The sequence below is a fragment of the Notolabrus celidotus genome, chromosome 4 (genome assembly GCF_009762535.1).
Source record: "Notolabrus celidotus isolate fNotCel1 chromosome 4, fNotCel1.pri, whole genome shotgun sequence".
Taxonomy (NCBI): Eukaryota; Metazoa; Chordata; class Actinopteri; order Labriformes; family Labridae; genus Notolabrus; species Notolabrus celidotus.
Window position 1 is genome coordinate 2,844,365 of NC_048275.1, and position 21,547 is coordinate 2,865,911.

At 41.1% G+C, this 21,547-nt stretch overlaps 1 protein-coding gene across 1 annotated transcript in view; it reads right to left on the bottom strand.

Moving 5' to 3' along the window:
- Window positions 1-21,173, bottom strand: part of macrod2 (mono-ADP ribosylhydrolase 2) — a 420,924-nt gene extending 399,751 nt beyond the window's left edge. Inside the window, exons 1-3 of the mRNA XM_034682272.1 lie at window positions 20,968-21,173; window positions 4,915-5,016; window positions 1,915-2,040 (exon numbers count right to left, since the gene is read on the bottom strand). Of these exons, the coding sequence (XP_034538163.1) occupies window positions 1,915-2,040; window positions 4,915-5,016; window positions 20,968-21,004 (265 nt within the window). The 5' untranslated portion in view covers window positions 21,005-21,173. The remainder of the gene's footprint in view (window positions 1-1,914; window positions 2,041-4,914; window positions 5,017-20,967) is intronic.
- Between the last annotated feature and the right edge of the window lie 374 nt (window positions 21,174-21,547).

A 21,547-nucleotide genomic window follows, 5' to 3' on the forward strand; every position in this document is an offset into this window, starting at 1 on the left:
TAAATAAATAAATAAATAAATAAATAGATAAAATAATCATAATAAATATATAAGACACGTATTAAAAAACTTAGACACATAAAAACAGTCAGAAAAAATAGATAAATATTAAAATTATATAATTAAATAATCTTATAAAAACACAGACATGTTTTTTCATGTGTTCTTATGTATTTTTTAAAGACTGTAAGAATAAAAAAAATAATAATAATAAAAATAAAAAAATAATCATAATAAAACACATTAGATACGTATTAAAAATACTTAAAGAAAAAGAAAAACAGTAAAAAAAAATAGATAAATAAAAGAATAATTAATTTAAATATAATAAATAATCTTAATAAAACAAAAAATACACTTAAAAATACTTAACACACAAAAACAGTGAGAAAAAATAAATAAATATAATTAAATAATCATAATCATGATAAAATGCATAAGACAATTATTCAAAATTACTTAAGAACACATAAAAACACTAAGAAAAAATAAATAATTCAAATAAAAGAACAGTCACAGACAGAGACCACTCAACTATCATGCTAGGTCAAAAGCTAAAGAGTAAAAATAACTTTTAATACAAGGTTTAAAGTTGGTAATGTTGGGGACGCTCTAAAATGAAGGGATAGCTCTTAAAATCTTAAATTAATCCTAAAATAAAGAGGAGCCAGTGGAGGGAAGGAGGGGGGTAATGTGCACAAGCACTGACGACAGGTAACGCCGACATAAAGTGCATTACAGTCGTCCAGAAAAGTAGAAATAAAACATGTATAACTCCCAAAATCATGAAAAGATGAAACCGAAAAACAAGATTTTACTACAGCATTGATCCACTCATGACATGAAGATTAGTAACTGTGGGTTTCACGTAAGCTTGTAGGGAGCCCAGGTCTAATAGATGTCTAAATATCAAACCATAATCCATTTCAAACGACTGCAAATGTGCAACAAGCTCTGCAAATGCATGCTACTTCCGTCCTACATCACTCAAAATGTTGACAAAGAGTGACATAGGTGTGCACAAGGTGTTTCTTCAGTGTTTTAAACCACATTTTTATCTCCAACATGAAGCTGAAGATGATTTGGAATTGTTGAGTCACTGTATCCTCATCAGCTCCGGTATTTACATAATAGATTAAATTCATTAGCCTTCTGCAACAGAGCAGTCTGTTTTGCACATCTATTAATCTTGCATAAATTATAGAGAATTAATTTCACACAGGATGCACACTGCTTAGTGGACTGCTATTTGTGTGTGTGAGTGTGTGTGTGTGTGTTTGCAGGATGAAAGTTATGAAACAAGGCTGCAGAAGGCCGAACATACAGTATATATCAATGCTGCTGTTTTACAGCTGCAAACAGTCTGCAGAATGTCCCTGAGCATCAGCTGCAGAAGCAACAGGTAAAGCAATCTTTGAGCGCCCCTGACTGTGTGTGTAGGTTGTGGCTGCAGAAAATTACATAACAGATCCCTGAAAAAGCATTTTCTGCACAATCTCTCTGCTTCTGCATTCTCCTTTTCTCTCTCACCGCAACAAATCCTCTTCAGTTTCTCCCCAACAGCAGCGTTTAATGTGACCGCTAATCTCGTTTGCATCGTGCATATTCCACATGAATCACAGAAACAAGGACTCATTCATGCCTCATTCAGTCAGTGTGCTTGTGTCTCAGTGTGAAGAAGAAAGGGATGCATCTCTGAAAAGCTGAGAAAGAAAGACTCAAAGCATAACTGAAGACCGCCGTCCAGTTACACATCCTTCAATCACTCCATCATTGCATGTGTAAAAAAACAAAATCAAAAGCAGGCAACTCCTTGATCCCAACAGCAGAGGGCAGCCAAGGACAACAGATTGAGAGCAGAGCTGCTCTCACACATCAGACAGAACAGAGGTCAGAGGGCGGGATGGTCCTTACCGGCATTGACGATGGCATCCACCTCCAAGACCGTGATGTCCCCTTTGTAGAGAGACACCTTATCACTCAGACCTCCTCCTCCTCCACCCGTCAGCTCCTGCCCTTCTTCTTCTTCTTTGTCATTGGCTGGAAATCAACAAAGGATGACTTTAACTGAGTGCATCAAGAAGGGAAGGGAACATTTTCTGCATTTCTATTTCTGATTTGCTCTAAAGTCGTCCTTTGCACTTCTACCTTCCCTCTCATGGTAAAACAATCAAACAATCAAAGCAAAATGTGTAACAAGTCCAGCAATGACTCTTGTAAAGTGTATCGGTTATTTCACGCTGGTTCTTAAGGAGAACACATCCGCTTTGAGCCTCACAGACATCCATAAAACATTATTACACCTTATCTAATTTAATGTAGAGAAGGATAACCCAACATATGCCAGTCTGCCTCCCTTCAGCGAACAATAACTGTAATCTCTGTTGGCTTCATGTCTGCTGGACACACTGCTGCAGCGATATATTAGAATATTGAAGCTCTAATTTAATCTGTCCTGCATACAGTGCATCGTCTCAGCATCACTCTTAACAGCCTCCAAACATCACAGATCTTCTGTCATTTTATGTTCCAACACGTACGCAGAGGTCCTCCAATGCTTCCCTTTTAAATGTTCCTCATGTGTTCCTCATAAAGAGAGAGCTTTCTGTTTCTATGACCCTGAATTCTGAATTCTCTTCCTCAGGACATTTAAACAGTGAGCTCTCTGGGTGTTTCCAAAAGTGATCTAAAGACTTTCCCTTTTAATCTGGCTTTAAATATGGAGTCTTTCTTTTTAGCCCTGGACTGCATTATTACCATAATGACCATGGCTTTAGCATCATTTTATTCTATCTCATTTTATGTTATTTTATTTTTCTGGTATTTATCTGATCTATCTTATTGATTTTATTGTAATTTTTTTATTTGGAATCACATGAGTTCACAATTGTACAAATTACATTCATTACTTATCTATAGTGATCCACCTTGTTTTTCTTTTTAAATGTTACAAGACAGAACAAAAACAAAAGCAAACAAACAAAAAAGAAAAGGACAATGACAGAACGTGGGTTGTCTGTTTCACAAGAAAATAAAAAGTACAAATACTTTGGTACATAGAAGTAAGTTTGAATACCTTAAACAAAAGAAGGTCTTTTTATAGAAATATAAGACATCCACTTACTCCATACTTCCTCAAACTTGTCTTTCTGAAGCTTCAAAGAAAAGTTAATCCGTTCCATTTTAAAAATGTCATAAATGATATCATACCAGTCATTGATAGATGGTGGGGCAGGTTTAAGCCATTTTCTGGTTATTGCTTTCCTGGCTGCTATGCTCAATATTCCAAATAAATAAATACTGTTTCTATTATTGGATGTGTGGAGGTGTCCAACAAAGAGCTGGTCCCAACTAAAAGTCACATTTGTTTCAAACACCTCCCTTAGTCCTTTATGTACATCAAACCAAAAAGGGTGTATTTTGGGACAGGACCAAAACAGGTGATCATGATTTGCTTGCTGACTGCCACTGTTCCTCCAACAGTTGGAAGAACCTGTGTGGTGTCATTTCTGAAGTGGTGTTATAAAATATCTGATAAGACACTTCCATCCAAAAAACCTCCATGAGACTGAGCTTGTTATCTTCCATTGCAGTTCACAATATTTTTCCCACGTCTCCTCAGAAATACATACATTAAGTTCTTTTTCCCATTTTTGTTTTATGTATGAGGTGCTTTCTGTTCTCATCACTTGTAGACCTTTGTATAACCTTGAGATTACTTTGAGTCCAGAATCTGACCTATAGGCACTTATAAAGATTTTTAACAGATCATTTTCAAACACTTTTTGAATTTGCAATCCCAAGTTGTTTATGTGATGGCGTATTTGAAGATATCTAAAGAAATGTATTGATTTTATTGTAATAACTTTTTTATTTCACTAATATTTATCATTATTATTAATTTTATTGTAATTATTTAATTCGATTTTTGTTTATATTTATCAGAATTTTTTTTCTGATATTTATCTGATTTAACTTTATTGATTTGATTTTATTGTAATTATTTTTGGGGTATTTAACTGAACATATATATATATATATTTTTTTTTTCTGATTTAATTTTCTGGTATTTATCTGATTTTATGGATTTTATTGTAACTATTTTATTTCATTTTGAACCCTTTCATATTACTTCCTCTATCTTGTTTTAGCCTTTATCTTTTTACCTGTTGCTGTTTTGTTTCTCTGTTCTTTGAAACACTTTAAGCTTCACGCTTGAATGCATCAAAGATGTGATATAAATAAAGTTGAGTTGAGTTTAATAACGGCTAAAAGATCAGAGAACATAGTTATGAATAACAATGACTTTCAAATATTTGAATAATCTATTAACAATAAAAGATTTAATAATTGATGCGACTTTTATCTCATCTTAAAAATGTATTTATCTATTGTTTTGACTGAAGCCTGGTTGTAATGTGGCGCAGACATCAGACAGTAGTTGATGTCTCAGAGAAAGGGACTATTCAAATAATCAACAGAGACGTTAGCAGGGACTATTGAATAGTATTTTTCCTTGAAATGCCAATCCCTTAAAATAACACGATTCTCTAATAAAATGAAGTCACAATGTGGCGCCTGTTTGGACCCTTTCCTGCATGTCACTTTCCAATTTCTCTCCTAGTTTGGTGCTCTACCCACCGCTGTATCCTCTCTGAATAAAAGGCATAAAGGTCCCAAAATATAACTTTAAAAATATGAATAATTAGACACAATAACATCAATAAAATCAAGAATATCAAACAAGGACAAACGCACTGTGTAGATCACACATGCAAAGAATCATAGCCTTTGTTTTTCATGTATAGAAGTGTGACAAACACTGAAGAACAAATATTAAACTTTGTATTGAACATTTTTTAAACTGAACCCTGCAGACGTTCAGCCCGTCTAACTTTAAGCCGCCTGTCTTACGTTTGTTGTCCTCTCTCCAGGACGGGATCTTGTCCAGAGAAATGAAGTCCTGACGTCGGTAGTCCTTGCGTCTCTCCTCTCGATCCAGACGGAGCAGTCTCTCTGTGAAGTAAAGAGATAGAGTGAGTTTTATTTTGGAACAAATGAAGAGCAGGAACAACATGAGGAAGAGGATGATGAAGATATGGAAAGGTAATAAAAGATTCCATGCCTTCACTGAGGTTTGGTCTTTGACTTATTTGTGCTCTTTGCTGCCACCTATGGTGACGAAGGGTACTGCATTAAACCTTATTTTCTTTGCAGACTGCTGCAGCTTGTTCCCCTCCATCTAACATGCAATTTATTTTCTTTTTCCATGAATTAGCATCTATTTTATACTTTTCATCATCCATGTTTTTCATCATCAACAACCAGCCTGCAAACCTGAGGTTTCCACCCTGACTGTGCGACCTCAAACTGACTCAACAGACGTTCATTTAAAGACAGAATATCAACATGATTCCTTTATTTGCATGATAAATATTACTGTCATGCTTCATCGTGCATCTAAATCCTCTTTCAGCTTGCAGGGTCAGAGGTCGGCTGTGAAAGAGCACACTGGAGCCGGGAAGGATTCTTAATCTGGGTCTTACACAGCGCTGGTGAGGTGGCTTCATATCCAAGATGATTAACCGTGGTGTGATTATGTTTTTGGCCTTGGAGAGAGGGGTGGCATGCACCAAATGATTGCAGGCCGCAAGTGGAACCTGCGACTGATGCAGGGAGGAGTATGCCTCTGTACATGGGGCGCCTGCTCCGCTGATTCTAAACCGTGTGACTGTGTCTGTTTTTAAGGTTGTTATTTTAGGCTTTTCTTTGTACATGATAGGAGAGCTTAAGAGACAGGAAATGAGTGGAAAGAGAGGAGGATGACCAAGAATTGACCCTTCAACCAGTGCAACAAAAACTAAGTGCAGTGAGAGGTATTTTATTGTGTTAAAGTATTTTACACAGAAGATGGCACTAGAAGAAGAAGAAGAAGAAGAAGAAGACGAAGACGAAGACGAAGAAGAAGAAGAAGACGAAGAAGACGAAGAAGAAGAAGACGCTTGAAGAACAGGAAGAAGAAGACGCTTGAAGAAGAAGGAGAAGAAGAGAAAGATGAACAGGAAGAAGAAGAAGCTTGAAGAAGAGGAAGAAGAAGACACTTGAAGAAGAAGAGGAAGAAGAAGGCGCTTGAAGAAGAAGACACTTGAAGAGGAAGAAGAAGACGCTTGAAGAAGAAGGAGAAGAAGAGAAAGAAGAAGAGGAAGAAGAAGAAGCTTGAAGAAGAGGAAGAAGAAGGCGCTTGAAGAAGAGGAAGAAGAATACGCTTGAAGAAGAGGAAGAAGACGCTTGAAGAGGAAGAAGAAGACGCTTGAAGAGGAAGAAGGCGCTTGAAGAAGAAGACACTTGAAGAGGAAGAAGAAGGCGCTTGAACAAGAAGAAGAAGGCGCTTGAAGAAGAGGAGGAAGAAGAAGACACTTGAAGAAGAAGAGGAAGAAGAAGGCGCTTGAAGAGGAAGGCGCTTGAAGAAGAGGAGAAAGAAGAAGACGCTTGAAGAAGAGGAGCAAGAAGAAGGCGCTTGAAGAAGAAGAGGAAGAAGGCGCTTGAAGAAGAAGAGGAAGAAGGCGCTTGAAGAGGAAGAAGAAGGCGCTTGAAGAAGAGGAGAAAGAAGAAGACGCTTGAAGAAGAGTAAGAAGAAGGTGCTTGAAGAAGAAGAGGAAGAAGAAGGTGCTTGAAGAAGAGGAAGAAGAAGACGCTTGAAGAAGGAGGAAGAAGAAGACGCTTGAAGAAGAGGAAGAAGAAGAAAAACAAGAACAAGAAGAAGGCAAACAAAAGGTGCAGGACTGAAGAATACAGACTCAAAAGAGGGTTTCATAAACTAAAACTGAGACAAATAAAAACTTACTGTTCACAAAAAGTCCAAAAACCAGAGAGAAAGCCACAAGGATCAACACAAGGATCAACACAGGGAACAACACAGGGAACAACACAGGGACAGGTCTGACACACACTGAACTAACACAGGAGAGGGGAACCAGACAGGAGTAACGAGCAACAGGTGAGGACACAGGTGAAACTGATGAGTGCAATCAATGTGGAGGGACACACAAGAGCAGGAAGTAAAACTACACCAGACACACAGGGAGCAGGATTTTCAAAATAAAACAGGAAACACACACAAGAGCAGGAAGTAAAACTACACCAGACACACAGGGAGCAAGATTTTCAAAATAAAACAGGAAACACATACAAAGAAAAAAACACATCAGTCGACCCCTCATCTTCATAATTTGGGGCCTCTCGACAGCAGGAACCAGGATCTAAATTTAGTTAGGGTAGTTAATCTCCCCCTGAACTTTAGGGGGCGGGGCCTGCAATGCTAAATGTCTCTGATTGGTAGATTACCCTCAGTGTTTTTATTTCCCCCTCCGTCCACAATCTGGGTTCAATAACTCCTGAACATCGGTCTTCTCTGAGCCTGATAGTGTGAATTCATCTCTGTCAGCCCCCGGTGTTCCAGTCTGAAGAGTGACCCTGTAAACTGGAGACCTTCAGCTAAAGTGTCAGTGTTTGTGGAGTTTACAACAGCTGTTGAAACACAGAAGGAGTCTTCAGGAATACATCCTAGTTTAGTTCTTATTCTCCAAATATCCTCATCAGATATTTAATGATCGTCTAAAGACGTTTGTGAGGGATGCATCCAACTGAGAGTCTCCAGTTAACAGGGTCGCTGTTTAAACTGGAACACCGGTCCATCTCTGACATGGCTTTTAAAATCCAGCATAAAACAGCACAAGAGTAATCTCCTTCATGCTAACATGCTAATGCTGTGTCACTCATAATGATGCCAGCCTGTCTGTCTCCTTCTATGGTGTCATCTTTGTTACACTGCCCTCTACTGGTCTGTCTGTGTAGTGCAATTACTTCATTTTTTTTCCAGGGACTTCAGGCCTTGGTCGAAACGCAGACAACAATGTAGCCACAGGAACCATTTAGTTTCTTGAGGACTAGTTCCGGGGACTTTAAGCCCCCGGAACTTCTGGTGGAAATGCACCTTTTGATGCCAACTACTCACTGCTTCCAACCTCCATCCTCTCCTCACAATATGTTCATATCTGGCACCAACAGATAAGCTGCCACCTGCTTAAATGTCAAACACATGGCTTCTAAAAGGGAGTGGACAAACCAGTAAGTGACCAAACAGAGGCAACATGTGTCTCTGATGGAACTACTGTACACGCAGAAATGAATGTTGTAATTTTTGGTCGCCTCAGCTCTGTGTAAAAAGATTCAGCCAATATTTGAAATACATTTTATGTTTGGTTTTTCAATAAACACTCTGGCATTAGCACATCACATCCCATCCCAGCTGCTGCTTAACCTCTGCACTGCTGTATCTCTCCTGAGCTCTCCCTGCAGCTCGTGTCCTCATGCTCGTCTCTCCTGGCTGCAAAGAGAGTCTCAACTTTCTCCAGCTTCTGCAGACAACGCTGAGCTGTTCTGCAAAATCATCCTAATTATGTGTGAAATATTCACCGTATAAATATCCCAGTGAGAGCTTTGGTTGATTAAAATGTCCTTTCTGTGGAGCAGTTGAAGCTAACTTGTTGTGATATGACTCCACAGAAAAGCAGGATGATAGCTGGCTATATTTGGCTCTTGTAGAAGTGTAAGCTTTGATTCTTGTTGGATAAAACAGTCCCTTACATCACAGGGACTTTGTACTAGTTCTTCAAAGGGACTCCTGCAAGAATGGAGGCTTAAATATGAAGGAAATAAGCCGGTAGACTCCTTAGGTCATCTTTCTGCAGCATCCCACAGTAGGTCAGACTTTCAGGTAGTTCTGCAGTCAGGGATATCCGTTCCATCCCTCATGTATTCGTCTCCCTCCTGCCTGCTCCCGTCACTCCCTGGGCTGCTTTTATTCTACATGGATGAATAAAAAGGCTGTTCTGAGGTTGAACATGGCAAAGCTCTCTGGACTCCACTAAAGTGCACCGTCACTCTGCTGAACTTCCAGTCGTTGAGGAATCCCAAAGCTTGGCAGTGGATGCTGCGAGAACAGGACGGGGCTTTATTAAATATGAGCGGATCATGTTACTGCTCACCGCAGCATCACTGATGCGAGGTCCCGGGAGACTTCTCTGGACCTGATGAGCTCTGAACGGGAGGTAAAGTCACTAACGCGGCACACTTTCATGAAGTAAATTCAAACAAAGACAGCAAAAGGAGATGAGAGCGCCTGTCGCATGACTTCTAAATTTATGGAGTCTTTTAAAAGTATTTATATTCCTCTTTTAAGTTTCTCATTTCATTCACTCCAACTTCAGAGTCGCCTGACTGTGGGTACAACTCTGCTGCTTCCAAAATAAGACCAGGAGTTAACATGACTTACATTTATTATCTTCCATAGGTGTTTTTCGACCAGAGGGACTTTACCCCTGAACTACGTGCGTTCTGACTGGTGGACCCAGGGTCTAAATTTAGTTCAGGGGTAGATAATCTTTAAAGGGGTAGTACTTTTCAAAGGTCCCGGGTTTTTGGGGGGCGGGGCCTGCAATGCTGAACGTGTCTGATTGGTAGATTAACAATAACATCACACACATCTGTGATTCTCTTGATTTCTCTTTCTTTCATTAGTTTTTATTTGTTCTATCTTTTTTGTATGTGTGTGTACTTTTCAAAAGAAGAAGCTGTGATTCTCTTGATTTAGCAGCTTGTAACAGTAGTCTTCTCTCAGCCCACCGTGAATGAGTCTCTCCTCCCGGTGTTCCGGTTTTAAAAGTGACCCTGTAAACTGGAGACCTTCAGCTGAACGTGTCAGTGTTTGTGGAGTTTACACAGCTGTTGAAACACAGAGGGAGTTCCTGGGAATGCAAACTAGTTTACTTTTTATTAAGATTTCAAAATATCCTCATCAGATATTTAATGATGGTCTAAAGACGTTTATGAGGGATGCATCCGGCTGAGAGTCTCCAGTTAACAGGGTCGCCGTTTAAACCAAAACACCGGCCGATCTCTGCGATCACGGCTTTTTGAGTTCAAAAGGATTTTAAAGCCGTGTTGAAATGTCTTTGCTACTCGCGCTTATCTCCTCTCACGTGTTGATTCATTCATTGCTTTTTACATGTTTTTAACCGCAGGCACAAAATTTTCACTTCTTAAATGTTTTTCTGCTTTTGGAGCACAATTTCAAATTTGAGGAATTTTTTTCTTTTTTAACAGGCTCCGGGTCAACTTTTTTGTCAACATTTTTTTTTTCAATATTTTTTTGTCAAATTTCCAAAAAAGAAATTGTCAATTATTTTTTGTCAAAAAATTTTTTTCAAAAAAAAAAAAAAAAATTTCGGGGCAAAATTTTTTTTTTTTAAATTTTTTCAATTTTTTTCAAACTTTTTCAAATTTTTTATTTTCAAATTTTTTTTTTCAAATTTTTTTTCTAAAGGATTTTAAAGCCGTGTTGAAACGTCTTTGCTACTCGCGCTTATCTCCTCTCACGTGTTGATTCAGTGAATCCATCTGTGATGAAATATAGCACCATCTAAAACAGACCAGCTGAGTCTCTTGATGCTAACAGGCTAACTGTTGTGTTGCTCATAATGATACCTGATGTCCGTCTGCTTCTATGGTGTCATCTGTGATGAATGGCATTCATCTTTGACTTACTGCCCTCTACTGGTCTGGTGGTGTACTGCCTTTACTTTTTATTTCCTCCATACGTCACTGGCCTGATTTACACAATCTACCAAGGACTTCAGCCCACGGTCAAAATGCAGACAACAATGGGGGCACAGGAACCTTTTAGTTCAGGGGAAAGTAGTTCTGGGGGCTGAAAGACCCCGGAAGTCTTGGTCGAAATGCACCTAATGGTGCTTAAAGAAGATAAATATTGCACTAAACTTCAATCAGTTTGGAGACTTATAATAAAATCCTCAAGTTTCTGAATTTCCTCAAACTTTTGATCTCCTTGTAAAGCGATCTGACTTCCTGAAACTAATTTATTACCTGTTCCTGGACAGTTTTAACAGTCACTATAAAAATGTGTCCACACACTCCAGAATGACTTGGCTGGGAGTCAAATGGCTTCATGAGACGGGGACTGAACTGCTCCATTTGGAAAGAGAAAGAGACACAAGCAGCCAAGAGTTTGAACAATATTTTCAAACAACCTTTGTTTCAGATGATGGTGAAGATCGCTGAGTTAAAAATGGACCAAATCTGTGTCAAAGCGACATCCACAGAGCTTGTGGTTAACTTGACCCAGCACACGAGGTCTCTCTGGATCCAAACTGTCTTCTGCTGCGTGTTTTTTTTTTTTCCCAAACAAGGTTGCAGGGATAATCCAACACACGGGTCAAACTCATCATTTCTGCTGGGTCAAGTCAACCCAACTTGAATGAGTCTGAACCAGCTCACTGGGTAACTGTGACGTGATCAGAGCAAACTGCTCAACAATAACATCCCTGCAGCTAAAGAATCACTCTGCGTTCATGCAGCGTCAGAATAAACTGTTTAATTATCTGGAAAAATACGAGTCTGAAAGTCATCTTGCATAAAAAAGAAGGTAGAGGAAGTTGACATTATGGGATTGTGATATAATCATCTGACCTAAGGACTAGTAAACAGCACATCCTCTTCGCTGCATGTTGCATATTCAATCTTGCCTCCACGTTCAGACTCTAAGCTTCTAAATTCAACACATTTAGCATTGTTTGTTAGTTTTTACTGATTTCACGTCCTTCATCCGTCCTATTAGGCATGCTCACTTTGTGGTGTCTGAAATCATCCTCTCTTCCAATCCTATCTACCAATTACACAGAGAGTTAAATATAGAGACCTACACTGTAAAAATGGACTCTACTTGCAGCATTTTCTCTGCTCTGTTAACTACGTCACTGCTATTTATTCTCTGACAGCAATGCATGATGGTACTTCGCTTGGTTGGTAACTAAAGGAGGGATGCACAACTTTCTATACTGATTAAATGGCAGACATGGAAGCATCTCAAAATGATGATTGTTATTCTCACTCGGCCTGCAAGCTTGAGCCACGACTGAATCACAGCCATGCTAACACAAAGGTCAACAGCACTCCCTCCTGAGTGATATCACCTTTATTAGCTGCTCCACAAACAATAATATATGGACTGTAAAAAGAGACAGCCTATATTATTTTAATGCTGCATTAACCGTCCATTCAGCCATGTCAACATAACTAGTCCTGCAAATCTACTGGAGCTGGACTGCTCCCTTCTATCAGATCAGGACAGGGAAAACAGTTGTCCAAAATTAAGGCTTTAGAGCAAGAGTGGTCTTTGTGAAACTAATAAGAAGAGTGCTTCAATTAAAGAGCGCTATAAATCTAAAACAAATGCAGAGTCATTTCTGTCCTCTACAGCAACCTCCTCTGTGTCTTTGTTTTTATACGGCATGAGAGCTGTTGGCAGGGGAGAGTCCAGACTTGGGGGGCTCAACTGGGGCTCTGACTTACACAGGTGTGGCATGAGGCATGTCTGCACCCACACACACAGATAAATGAATATGATTTAGTCACCCTTTCTTTCACCACCAATCATATCTACTTTAAATATTAAATCAAAGCATCATTTCTAACTTATAGATCTTTAAAGCTTCTATCTTTAAGGACTCAGCAGGAACATTTTGGGCCGCTGGTTTGGCTCAGGGATTAAATCGTTGCAGCTTTGACTCCCACTCAGGTTCGACCATTTAACCCCTCTCCCTCCTTTCAATACTTCCTGCCCTTCTTCAGCTGTTCAGTCAATGAAGGCATAAAATAGTGCTTTGCAAAATAACATTTTAAAGTCCTTAAAAACTCTGAAGCAAACTCCTGCACCTTGAATTATCAAAAATGTATCCTTTGCATATTTGCATCCAAAAAAAAGTGCCAGTAAAAGTAATTTCCACAGTTAGTTTGCAGGAGATTGCATGCAAACATTGAATGTCTGATTCCTCTCCTGTGCACCTGTCTTATGAAATGATTATGCTAATCCTTTTTCTACAATGAATGCTTTTCAAAGTACTCATGAAAGGGAATGTGACATTTAAATGCATAGAAAGCAACCACCAGCTGTTGCAAGAAAGTCCATGTAGTAGTCCAAGGTGCCGTCTCTGAACATGCACCTGTTTGTCTACAGCACAGCTACATGTTAGCTGCAGAGACACAATGACTTGCTGGTAGTTTCTCCACAGTTTGAAGGTGGAAAATGTTACTGTGCCATTTAAATCCCCTCCTCCTCCTCTGACTCTCCTTCACCTGCTTGCCTGCTTCCTGGAGGGGCGGAGCTTCACAGCCATTCAAATAAGCCAGCTCACCTGTGACAAGCCTTTTTTGAGAACTATAGAACTGTGGACAACATGGCACCTGATGTGTTTTTCAGATTAATTTGGTGCTTTTATTTTGATAGGACATCTGAGGAGAGAGAAGAGAAGAGGCCAAGTTTGGGAGTACAACCTGTGACCATGCAATGAGCACTGTTGCATCTGTACATGGGATGCTTACTCCACCAGCTGAACCCCTTATAGTTTTGACAGTGGATTTAATATGTGTTCCCCTTTCTTTAAAACACATTATAGCATTCAAGTAGTTTCCTATGGAAGCCCTGAGTGGACATGCATCCAAACATTTTATTCACTTCATTGTCTCATGATGACAAGGTTGTTTTTAGAGACCATGACTGAACATCAGCTGCTCATAACTCATGCAAAAGCTCATAACATGAGCGTGTCATAGTCTGCCCTCACAGTGAGCAGCCTGTAGAGACTGTGTGTCCATAAACTCAGTAAATAAATACATTTTTAAACACAAACATAAACAAAGGACATTGTTATGTAATCACTGTTTTGAAACTTTTTGTTCTAGCAATTTTTGGGGCCACGTGTTTGTGACAATATAGTTTTTGTTTCCATTATTTTGTTGTTAAATGCTTCTCATCATTTATTTGCTCAGATACTTTGTTTATTTTGCATTTTCATTTTGGATTTTTATAATTAGCTGCTATAGCATTTTTATTTTATGGATAATATGTGATTTTAAATAATTGTTTTTCTTATTTTTGTTTTGTTGTGTGGACCCCTGGAAGACTAGCAACCACACTGTGGAAGCTAATGGGGATCCAGATAAAGAATGAAGGGCTACTTCAGCACTGTGGGAATGCATTTCTTGGTATCTATCATTTTAAAGGGGCAAGCAAGAGAACAAAAGAACAGGTCAATCAAACTGCTGCTGCTTCTCCTGTGCTGCTACAACACCACAGGCTCACCCAGGTGCAAGCTGGACTTCTACCTGCCTACTTATTTAAATCAGGGGTTCTCAAACTTTTTGGAGCCAGGGACCCCTTACAGGTGAGAACATTTTCCAAGGACCCTGTAGTGGCTTGCTTTCGCCAAACGAAACAAACACCTATAAGCCACTGAGGGGCTGCTTTACCGGGACTCAGTTGACGCGTCCTCCTCGTCAGGATGAATAAATGAAGTCCGCTCGTGCATTGACATCAACGGGTTTATTAGACACACAATATACGCACAGCCGATCAATCCACACTTGCATCTAATCGAACTTGTAGAATTACAGGCTTACGTCTATTGTAGACAATACGATGACAACGACGTAACAAGAAGGAACGAGACGTTCGAGACGATCGAGACGATCGAGACGGTCAAAAACTGTTTGCTACCCGGTAGGCAGCTCACCTGCCACTGATTGGGTCTTCTTCCCTATATGCTTTCTAACACCTGGTTTGACACACCCGCCACCTAGTGTCCACACAAGTGCATCAAACACACAAACAGTCCACACATAATATTGACACACATATGGCTCTAACAGACCCCTTCATAATTGTAACATAGATTAAGTACATGCTTACTACCATTTGCACTCTTAGATTCCCTTGGAACTATTTGTATTAGGGGTGCAACGGATCAAAAAACTCACGGTTCGGATCGGATCACGGTTTTGAGTCACGGATCGGATTATTTTTCGGATCAGCAAAAAAAAAAAAAAAAAAAAAGACAAATACAAATACAACTTTGTCCCTCCATTTATTTTGTAAAACACTTTTAAACTTTTGCCAATAAAATAAAAACAACATTCAACTCAAAATGTACTGCTTGTGCAAAGCACCCTATCTGTGGGCCCAGTCCTACCCATAGACTGTATAAATATGGACGTAGTGTCCGTGACGTCACCCATCTGTTTCTGAAGAGCTGTTTTGAGACCAATCGGCTGCGGCAGCCATATTGCTTCTGTCGAGCCAGTGTGACATACAGAGGCGGGCTTTGAGCCTCCTAGCCAACAGCTGCAGTGTTCTCACAGGCAGCTGTGCCTCTCATTGGAAGACTGGTAATCTCAATATCTTCGAAATTGCCGAATTAGAAAAAAATTCACTCCCCTCACAGTGAGAGGACATCGAGAAATGAGCTATTCAGACTACACTCATCTTTTGTACCAGGCTGTAAACATGTTTATTAATGCTGCAAAGATCGTCTTTTCCCCATTCATGTGTATGTGACTTCCGGTACTTCCGGAGCCAGCCTCAAGCGGATCCTCGATGAACTGCAGCTTCTAACACTTCCGCATTGACTCATATTTTTAGACCGGAGGTTGCCGCTTGGTCCTACCTCATTCACTGCATTTCATGGCATGGCAAGTGAAGGAGAAGAGGAACTGGCCCCCATCTTCACAAAGATCTTCAACACATCGCTGGAGCTGTGTGAAGTGCCCTCATGCTCAAAAGCTCCACCATCATCCCAGTCCCAAAGAAACCCACCATCACAGGACTCAATGACTACAGGCCCGTCGCCCTGACGTCTGTGGTCATGAAGTCCTTCGAGAGACTAGTGTTGAGCCACCTGAAAGACATCACAGGCCCCCTGCTGGACCCCCTGCAGTTTGCCTATCGGGCAAACAGGTCGGTGGAGGATGCAGTCAATATGGGTCTGAACTACATCCTGCATCACCTGGACTCCCCCAGGACCTACGCTAGGATCCTGTTTGTGGACTTCAGCTCTGCGTTCAACACCATCATACCAGACATCCTGCACCAGAAACTCACCCAGCTCACAGTGCCGGCCTCCATCTGTCAGTGGATCACCAACTTCCTGACGGACAGGAGACAGCAGGTGAGGCTGGGGAGCATCAAATCCAGCACCCGGACCATCAGCACTGGCGCCCCACAGGGATGTGTTCTCTCCCCACTGCTCTTCTCCCTCTACACCAATGACTGCACCTCAGGAGACCCCTCGGTGAAACTCCTGAAGTTTGCAGACGACACCACCGTCATCGGTCTCATCCAGGACGGAGACGAGTCTGCTTACAGACAGGAGGTGGAACAGCTGGCTCTCTGGTGTAGTCAGAACCATCTGGAGCTGAACCCGCTCAAGACGGTAGAGATGACAGTGGACTTCAGGAGAAGCCCCCCCCCCACTCCCCCCCCTCACCATCCTGAACAGCACTGTGTCTACTGTGGACTCTTTCAGGTTCCTGGGATCCACTATTTCCCGGGACCTGAGGTGGACCTCCCACATAGACACAATCAGAAAAAAGGCCCAGCAGAGGATGTACTTCCTGCGTCAGCTCAGGAAGTTCAACCTGCCCCAGGAGCTGCTGATCATGTTCTACACCTCCATCATCCAGTCTGTTCTGTGTACCTCCATCACTGTCTGGTTTGGCTCTGCAACCAAACTAGACAAACACAGACTGCAGCGGACTATAAGGACTGCAGAAAAAATCATCGGTGTCGACCTGCCCCCCATCCAGGGCTTGTACCGGTCCCGGGCCAGGAAACGGGCAGGGAGCATTACCGCTGACCCCTCACACCCTGGACACAAATTCTTCAAACTCCTCCCCTCCGGCAGGCGCTACAGATCACTGTGCGCCAAAACAACCCGCCATAAGAACAGTTTCTTCCCCCAGGCTGTCACTCTGATGAACACTAAACCATAACAGTGTCATACCTGTCAGATAAATACTCTCTGTAAATATACATGTAGATATACAATGCAACAATTCTCAAGCAGAATTCCATATTTCTATTTATTGTATTATTTAACTTCTATTTTATAATGTAAAACTACCTCTGCAACTCACCACTGCACTTTATCATGTTATTTTAGCCTGTACATATTAGTCAAGCCTATTTGTTGTTTCTTTGTATTTATAGCTGATGTTATTGTTATTATATTTTCATTTTATTTTTTATTGTAGTTCTTATTCTTATTCCTATTCCTATGCCTTGTACAAAGAGAGCACAGTTTACTAAAGTCAAATTCCTTGTGTGTTCAAGCATACTTGGCGAATAAAGCTGATTCTGATTCTGATTCAAAAGGTTCACTCCATTCTTCTTTCAATCGTTGATTTTCACCGTCCACTTTTCTTAGAGCTGCAAACTTGGAACACAACGTTTTCGTGCATTCTAGGGTCCTACAGCTGGCAAAGTGCCAATATGTGATCTGCTCCATAAACGAAAGTGAAAGTTAAAGATTTCACTCGCAGCATTAAACTCTAAGTGACCCATTAACAACCTGTCTGCGTATCTGACATGGAGACAAGTCCCGGTAAACACGAGGTGACCCGACCAAAACACAGAGTGAAGGAATAACAGTTCGGTTCAGTTCCTTCTTTTAACCTACAAAGCCCTTAAAAATCAGACACCCTCGTATCTTAAAGAGCTCATCGTGCCCTATTACCCCTCTAGAACTCTACGCTCCCAACATGCAGGCTTGCTAGTTGTACCTAAAATCTCTAAAAGTAGTATGGGAGGTAGAACCTTCAGTTATCAGGCCCCTCTCCTTTGGAATCATCTACCAGTCAGGGTCCGGGAGGCAGACACCCTCTCTACTTTTAAGAGTAGACTTCAAACTTTCCTTTTTGATAAAGCTTATAGTTAGAGCTGGATCAGGCTTGGACCAGCTTTTGTCATGCTGCTATAGGCCTAGACTGCCGGGGGAACTGGCACACTGACACACTGGGATCCTAGCTCACCCTCTTCCCCCCAACCCCCTCATCACTTACTTTAACTCTGCCTGTCCCATTAAAGTTACTAACCATAGACCTTTCTGGAGTCCCTGAGCTCCATTGTCTCGTAGATTCCTCTGAGCTGCCGTAGACGTCCTCCTGCTGTGGACGATCTGGACTCCAGCTGATACGGACGTGCTGGACTCCAGCGGCAACAGCTTCTACGACTCGTCTCATCACTATCACTTCTCTCTCTTTTACTCCCCTCTATCTGTCTTTCCAGACCCGACTCAGTCGAGGCATGATGGCTGTCTAACATGAGTCTGGTCCTGCTGGAGGTTTCTGCCTGTTAAAAGGAAGTTTTTCCTCACCACTGTAACTAGCTAAATACTGCGATGTGCAATGCTCATGGTGGATTAAGGTGGGGTCAGACTGAGTCTTACCCTGTCTTGGTGTTGGGTCTCTGTTCATAATTTGACATAGTGTGGTCTAGACCTCCTATGTTTGTAAAAGCGTCTTGAGATAACGTTTGTTGTGATTTGGCACTATACAAATAAAGATTGATTGATTGATTGATTGATTCGGGGGCCACAAATAGGCGGCCGGACGCGGCCCGCGTATTGACGGCCTCTGGTCTACTTGGTGCGCGACTGAATTTCATAACGTGGCTCAAGCACATTCAGCATTCACTGTATTTCACAGGGAAAACCAAAATGCTCCCATACATGTGACAGAACAGATGCAGGAGGGTTTTCAAGTTCCTCCGCTCCTTCACTTGCCACGACTACCGCTGCGCTTGACGAGTGAGTGTGGATTGAACATGCGGTCATCACGTGAACACGCGCAACTTTTTTCATCAACCGATCCGCGGACCACGTCCGTGCCGAACCGTGAAGAGGCATCCGTACGGATCACGGATCAACGATGATCCGTTGCACCACTAATTTGTATTATAAAAGTTATCAATGTAAATCCTTCAGACCTGTACCATAGTGATAAACAGAGAACACTTCAATCTGAATCCAGTAAATCCCACTTGTATCCTTTAAAACAGAGGGTCATTTCATTCCTTGTGGACTCAACATGACAGCATTTAGACTTTTCAACTAATTGATCTTAAACACTTTCAGAAAATTAACAGTAGCAAGACTCACATATCCCTTCAGCCACCAAATGGTATCATAACAATGGTGTATATGCTGTTTTGTAATGACTCAGCACAATTTTATAATTTATTAGAAATGTATTTTAATTATTTCACGGACCCCCACACTATGGTAAATGGACCTCCAGGGGTCCCAGGACCCCACTTTGAGAACCACTGATTTAAAGGCACTATGGGGAGTTTTTCACCAGCTGAGAAACAGACTGAAACCAACACTGATGCCTCTTTATGACCTTCAAAAGCAAACAAAAGCCATAAACAGCAAAACTGATACCTTCTCTGTTGTCATTTTGAATGCCTTAAACCACTCAGAGGGGGTAGGTGTCAGACCACATGATTGATATTTGGCTATTTTCATGTCAAATAATCACATCCAGTGATACATCTGTCTGTTAAAAGACAGCAGGGTGAGGTTTTTGTTGAAAACACTACTTTTGCATGTACAGAACAAGAGATAAGAGGTATCACTTTGTCCACAATGGGGCGCCAAAATTGATATAAATCAAAAGTTCCTCACAGCAGCTTTAAGTAACCTGCAGGTGCCCAGAGTGTTAGCCTATCACAAAACAAAAGAAACATAAGAAATACTAAATATGCATTACAAATAACATGAAAAACATATCTGACTTAAAGGCACCATGAGGAGTTTTTCACCAGCTGAGAAACAGACTGAAACCAACACTGATGCCTCTTTATGACCTTCAAAAAGAAAACAAAACCATAAAAAACAACACTGATACCTTCTCTGTTGTCATTTTTAATGCCTTAAACCACTCCGAGGGGGTAGGTGTCAGACACCCTTTATCAGCTGTTTTCATGGCAAATAATAACATTGAGTGATACATCTGTCTGTTAAAATACAGCAGGGTGAGGTTTTTGTTGAAAACACTACTTTTGCATGTACAGAACAAGAGATAAGAGGTATCACTTTGTCCACAATGGGGCGCCAAAATTGATATAAATCAAAAGTTCCTCACAGGAGCTTTAACTCAAAAATATAACAACTAAAGCTTCTTATTATCTGCAGATTAAATACTAACAATAAATACATAGCTCCAACACAGACTAGTGTTTTGTTTTCTATGATCCTGCTATCATGAGAAAACAAGCTGAAGATAATAAGCACCAAGGTGACAATATTATATGACAATATTAATGGGATAACAAGCAACTTTGAGTATCAGGGAAAGCGCTATCAATTATTATTATTATTATTATTATTATTATTATTATTATTATTATTATAACAGGGTAAATATAATGAATGGATGCATGGCCACTCAGGGCTTCCATAGACTTTGCTTTATGCCTGTATTAGTTTAGTCTCTGTTATGGTTACACCATATCTGCACTCATAGATTTGCATATATGATGATATGATGATGTCTACCTTCTCCTTTGTGCAACAGACAAACTATAGCACAACACTGGACTGAAACTCCTCCTGTGCTCACTGAGACCCCCTTGAGTTCATACAGATCCTTCAGACCGGTGCACCCTGAGAGAGAGCAGTGCTCTTTAAACACAGGTGTTCCTCAGACTCAGTTCATACAGATCCCTCAGACTGGTGCACCCTGAGAGAGAGCAGTGCTCTTTAAACACAGGTGTTCCTCACAGACTCAGGACTGTCTATCAGGAGGGACCTTTAATGCAAGCTAATAAGCAAGCATGGAGCGACAGTGCAACATAAATATCGGAGGCGCAACATCCTCATAACATCTGTCCAGTCCTGATAATGAGACTAAAGAACATCCTGCATGTGAAGGAGTGTCGCGTGCAGACAGACAGGACAGGGAGAGTGGCTGTCAATCTCCTGGCATGCTTACAATTCCTGCTGTCTGCCATGGAGATGATGATAGCCTCATTCCCCCCCCCAAAACAAGCCTTACCTTTCTCAGTCTTCCAGTCCTTTTTCTTTTTGCTCATGCTGCCGGAATGGTTTGACTTCGAATGGTTGTTTTTTGACTGTGGCAACCCCAGGCTCACAGTGGGAGGGTGTTCCGAGAGGAAAAACTGAAGGTAAAGTGGACCAGCCTGTGGACGGGGAGTCTCACCTGTGAAGCTGTCAGATTTCTGTGGACCTCAGAAGACTCAACCTACCGTGAGTGCGCCGTAAATGATGTGTACGGATCTCGAGCGCGTGATTGGCTGTGGAGAGCGAGGAAGTAAGCGCGTGATGGGTGCAGGCGCGAGTCCATCAAACGGAGCTCCACGCGCTGGGGAGGCAGGGTAGGCTGCGCGCGGTGGTTCATCCTCCTGGCGCGTGAGATAGGCTGGATCCGCCGGGCTGCTGAATGTAAACTGCAGAGAGGGAGAGTGAGTCACTGCGAGGAAAGTTCAGGAGGAAACACTCTGTGGGTTCACAAACAAGAACTTTTTAAAGATGGGTTTATTTTATATTAAAGGGATTCAATTTAATCACTCTTTAAATCCCAGGGAGGAAAACAGATAACCAATGCAGGGGATTTC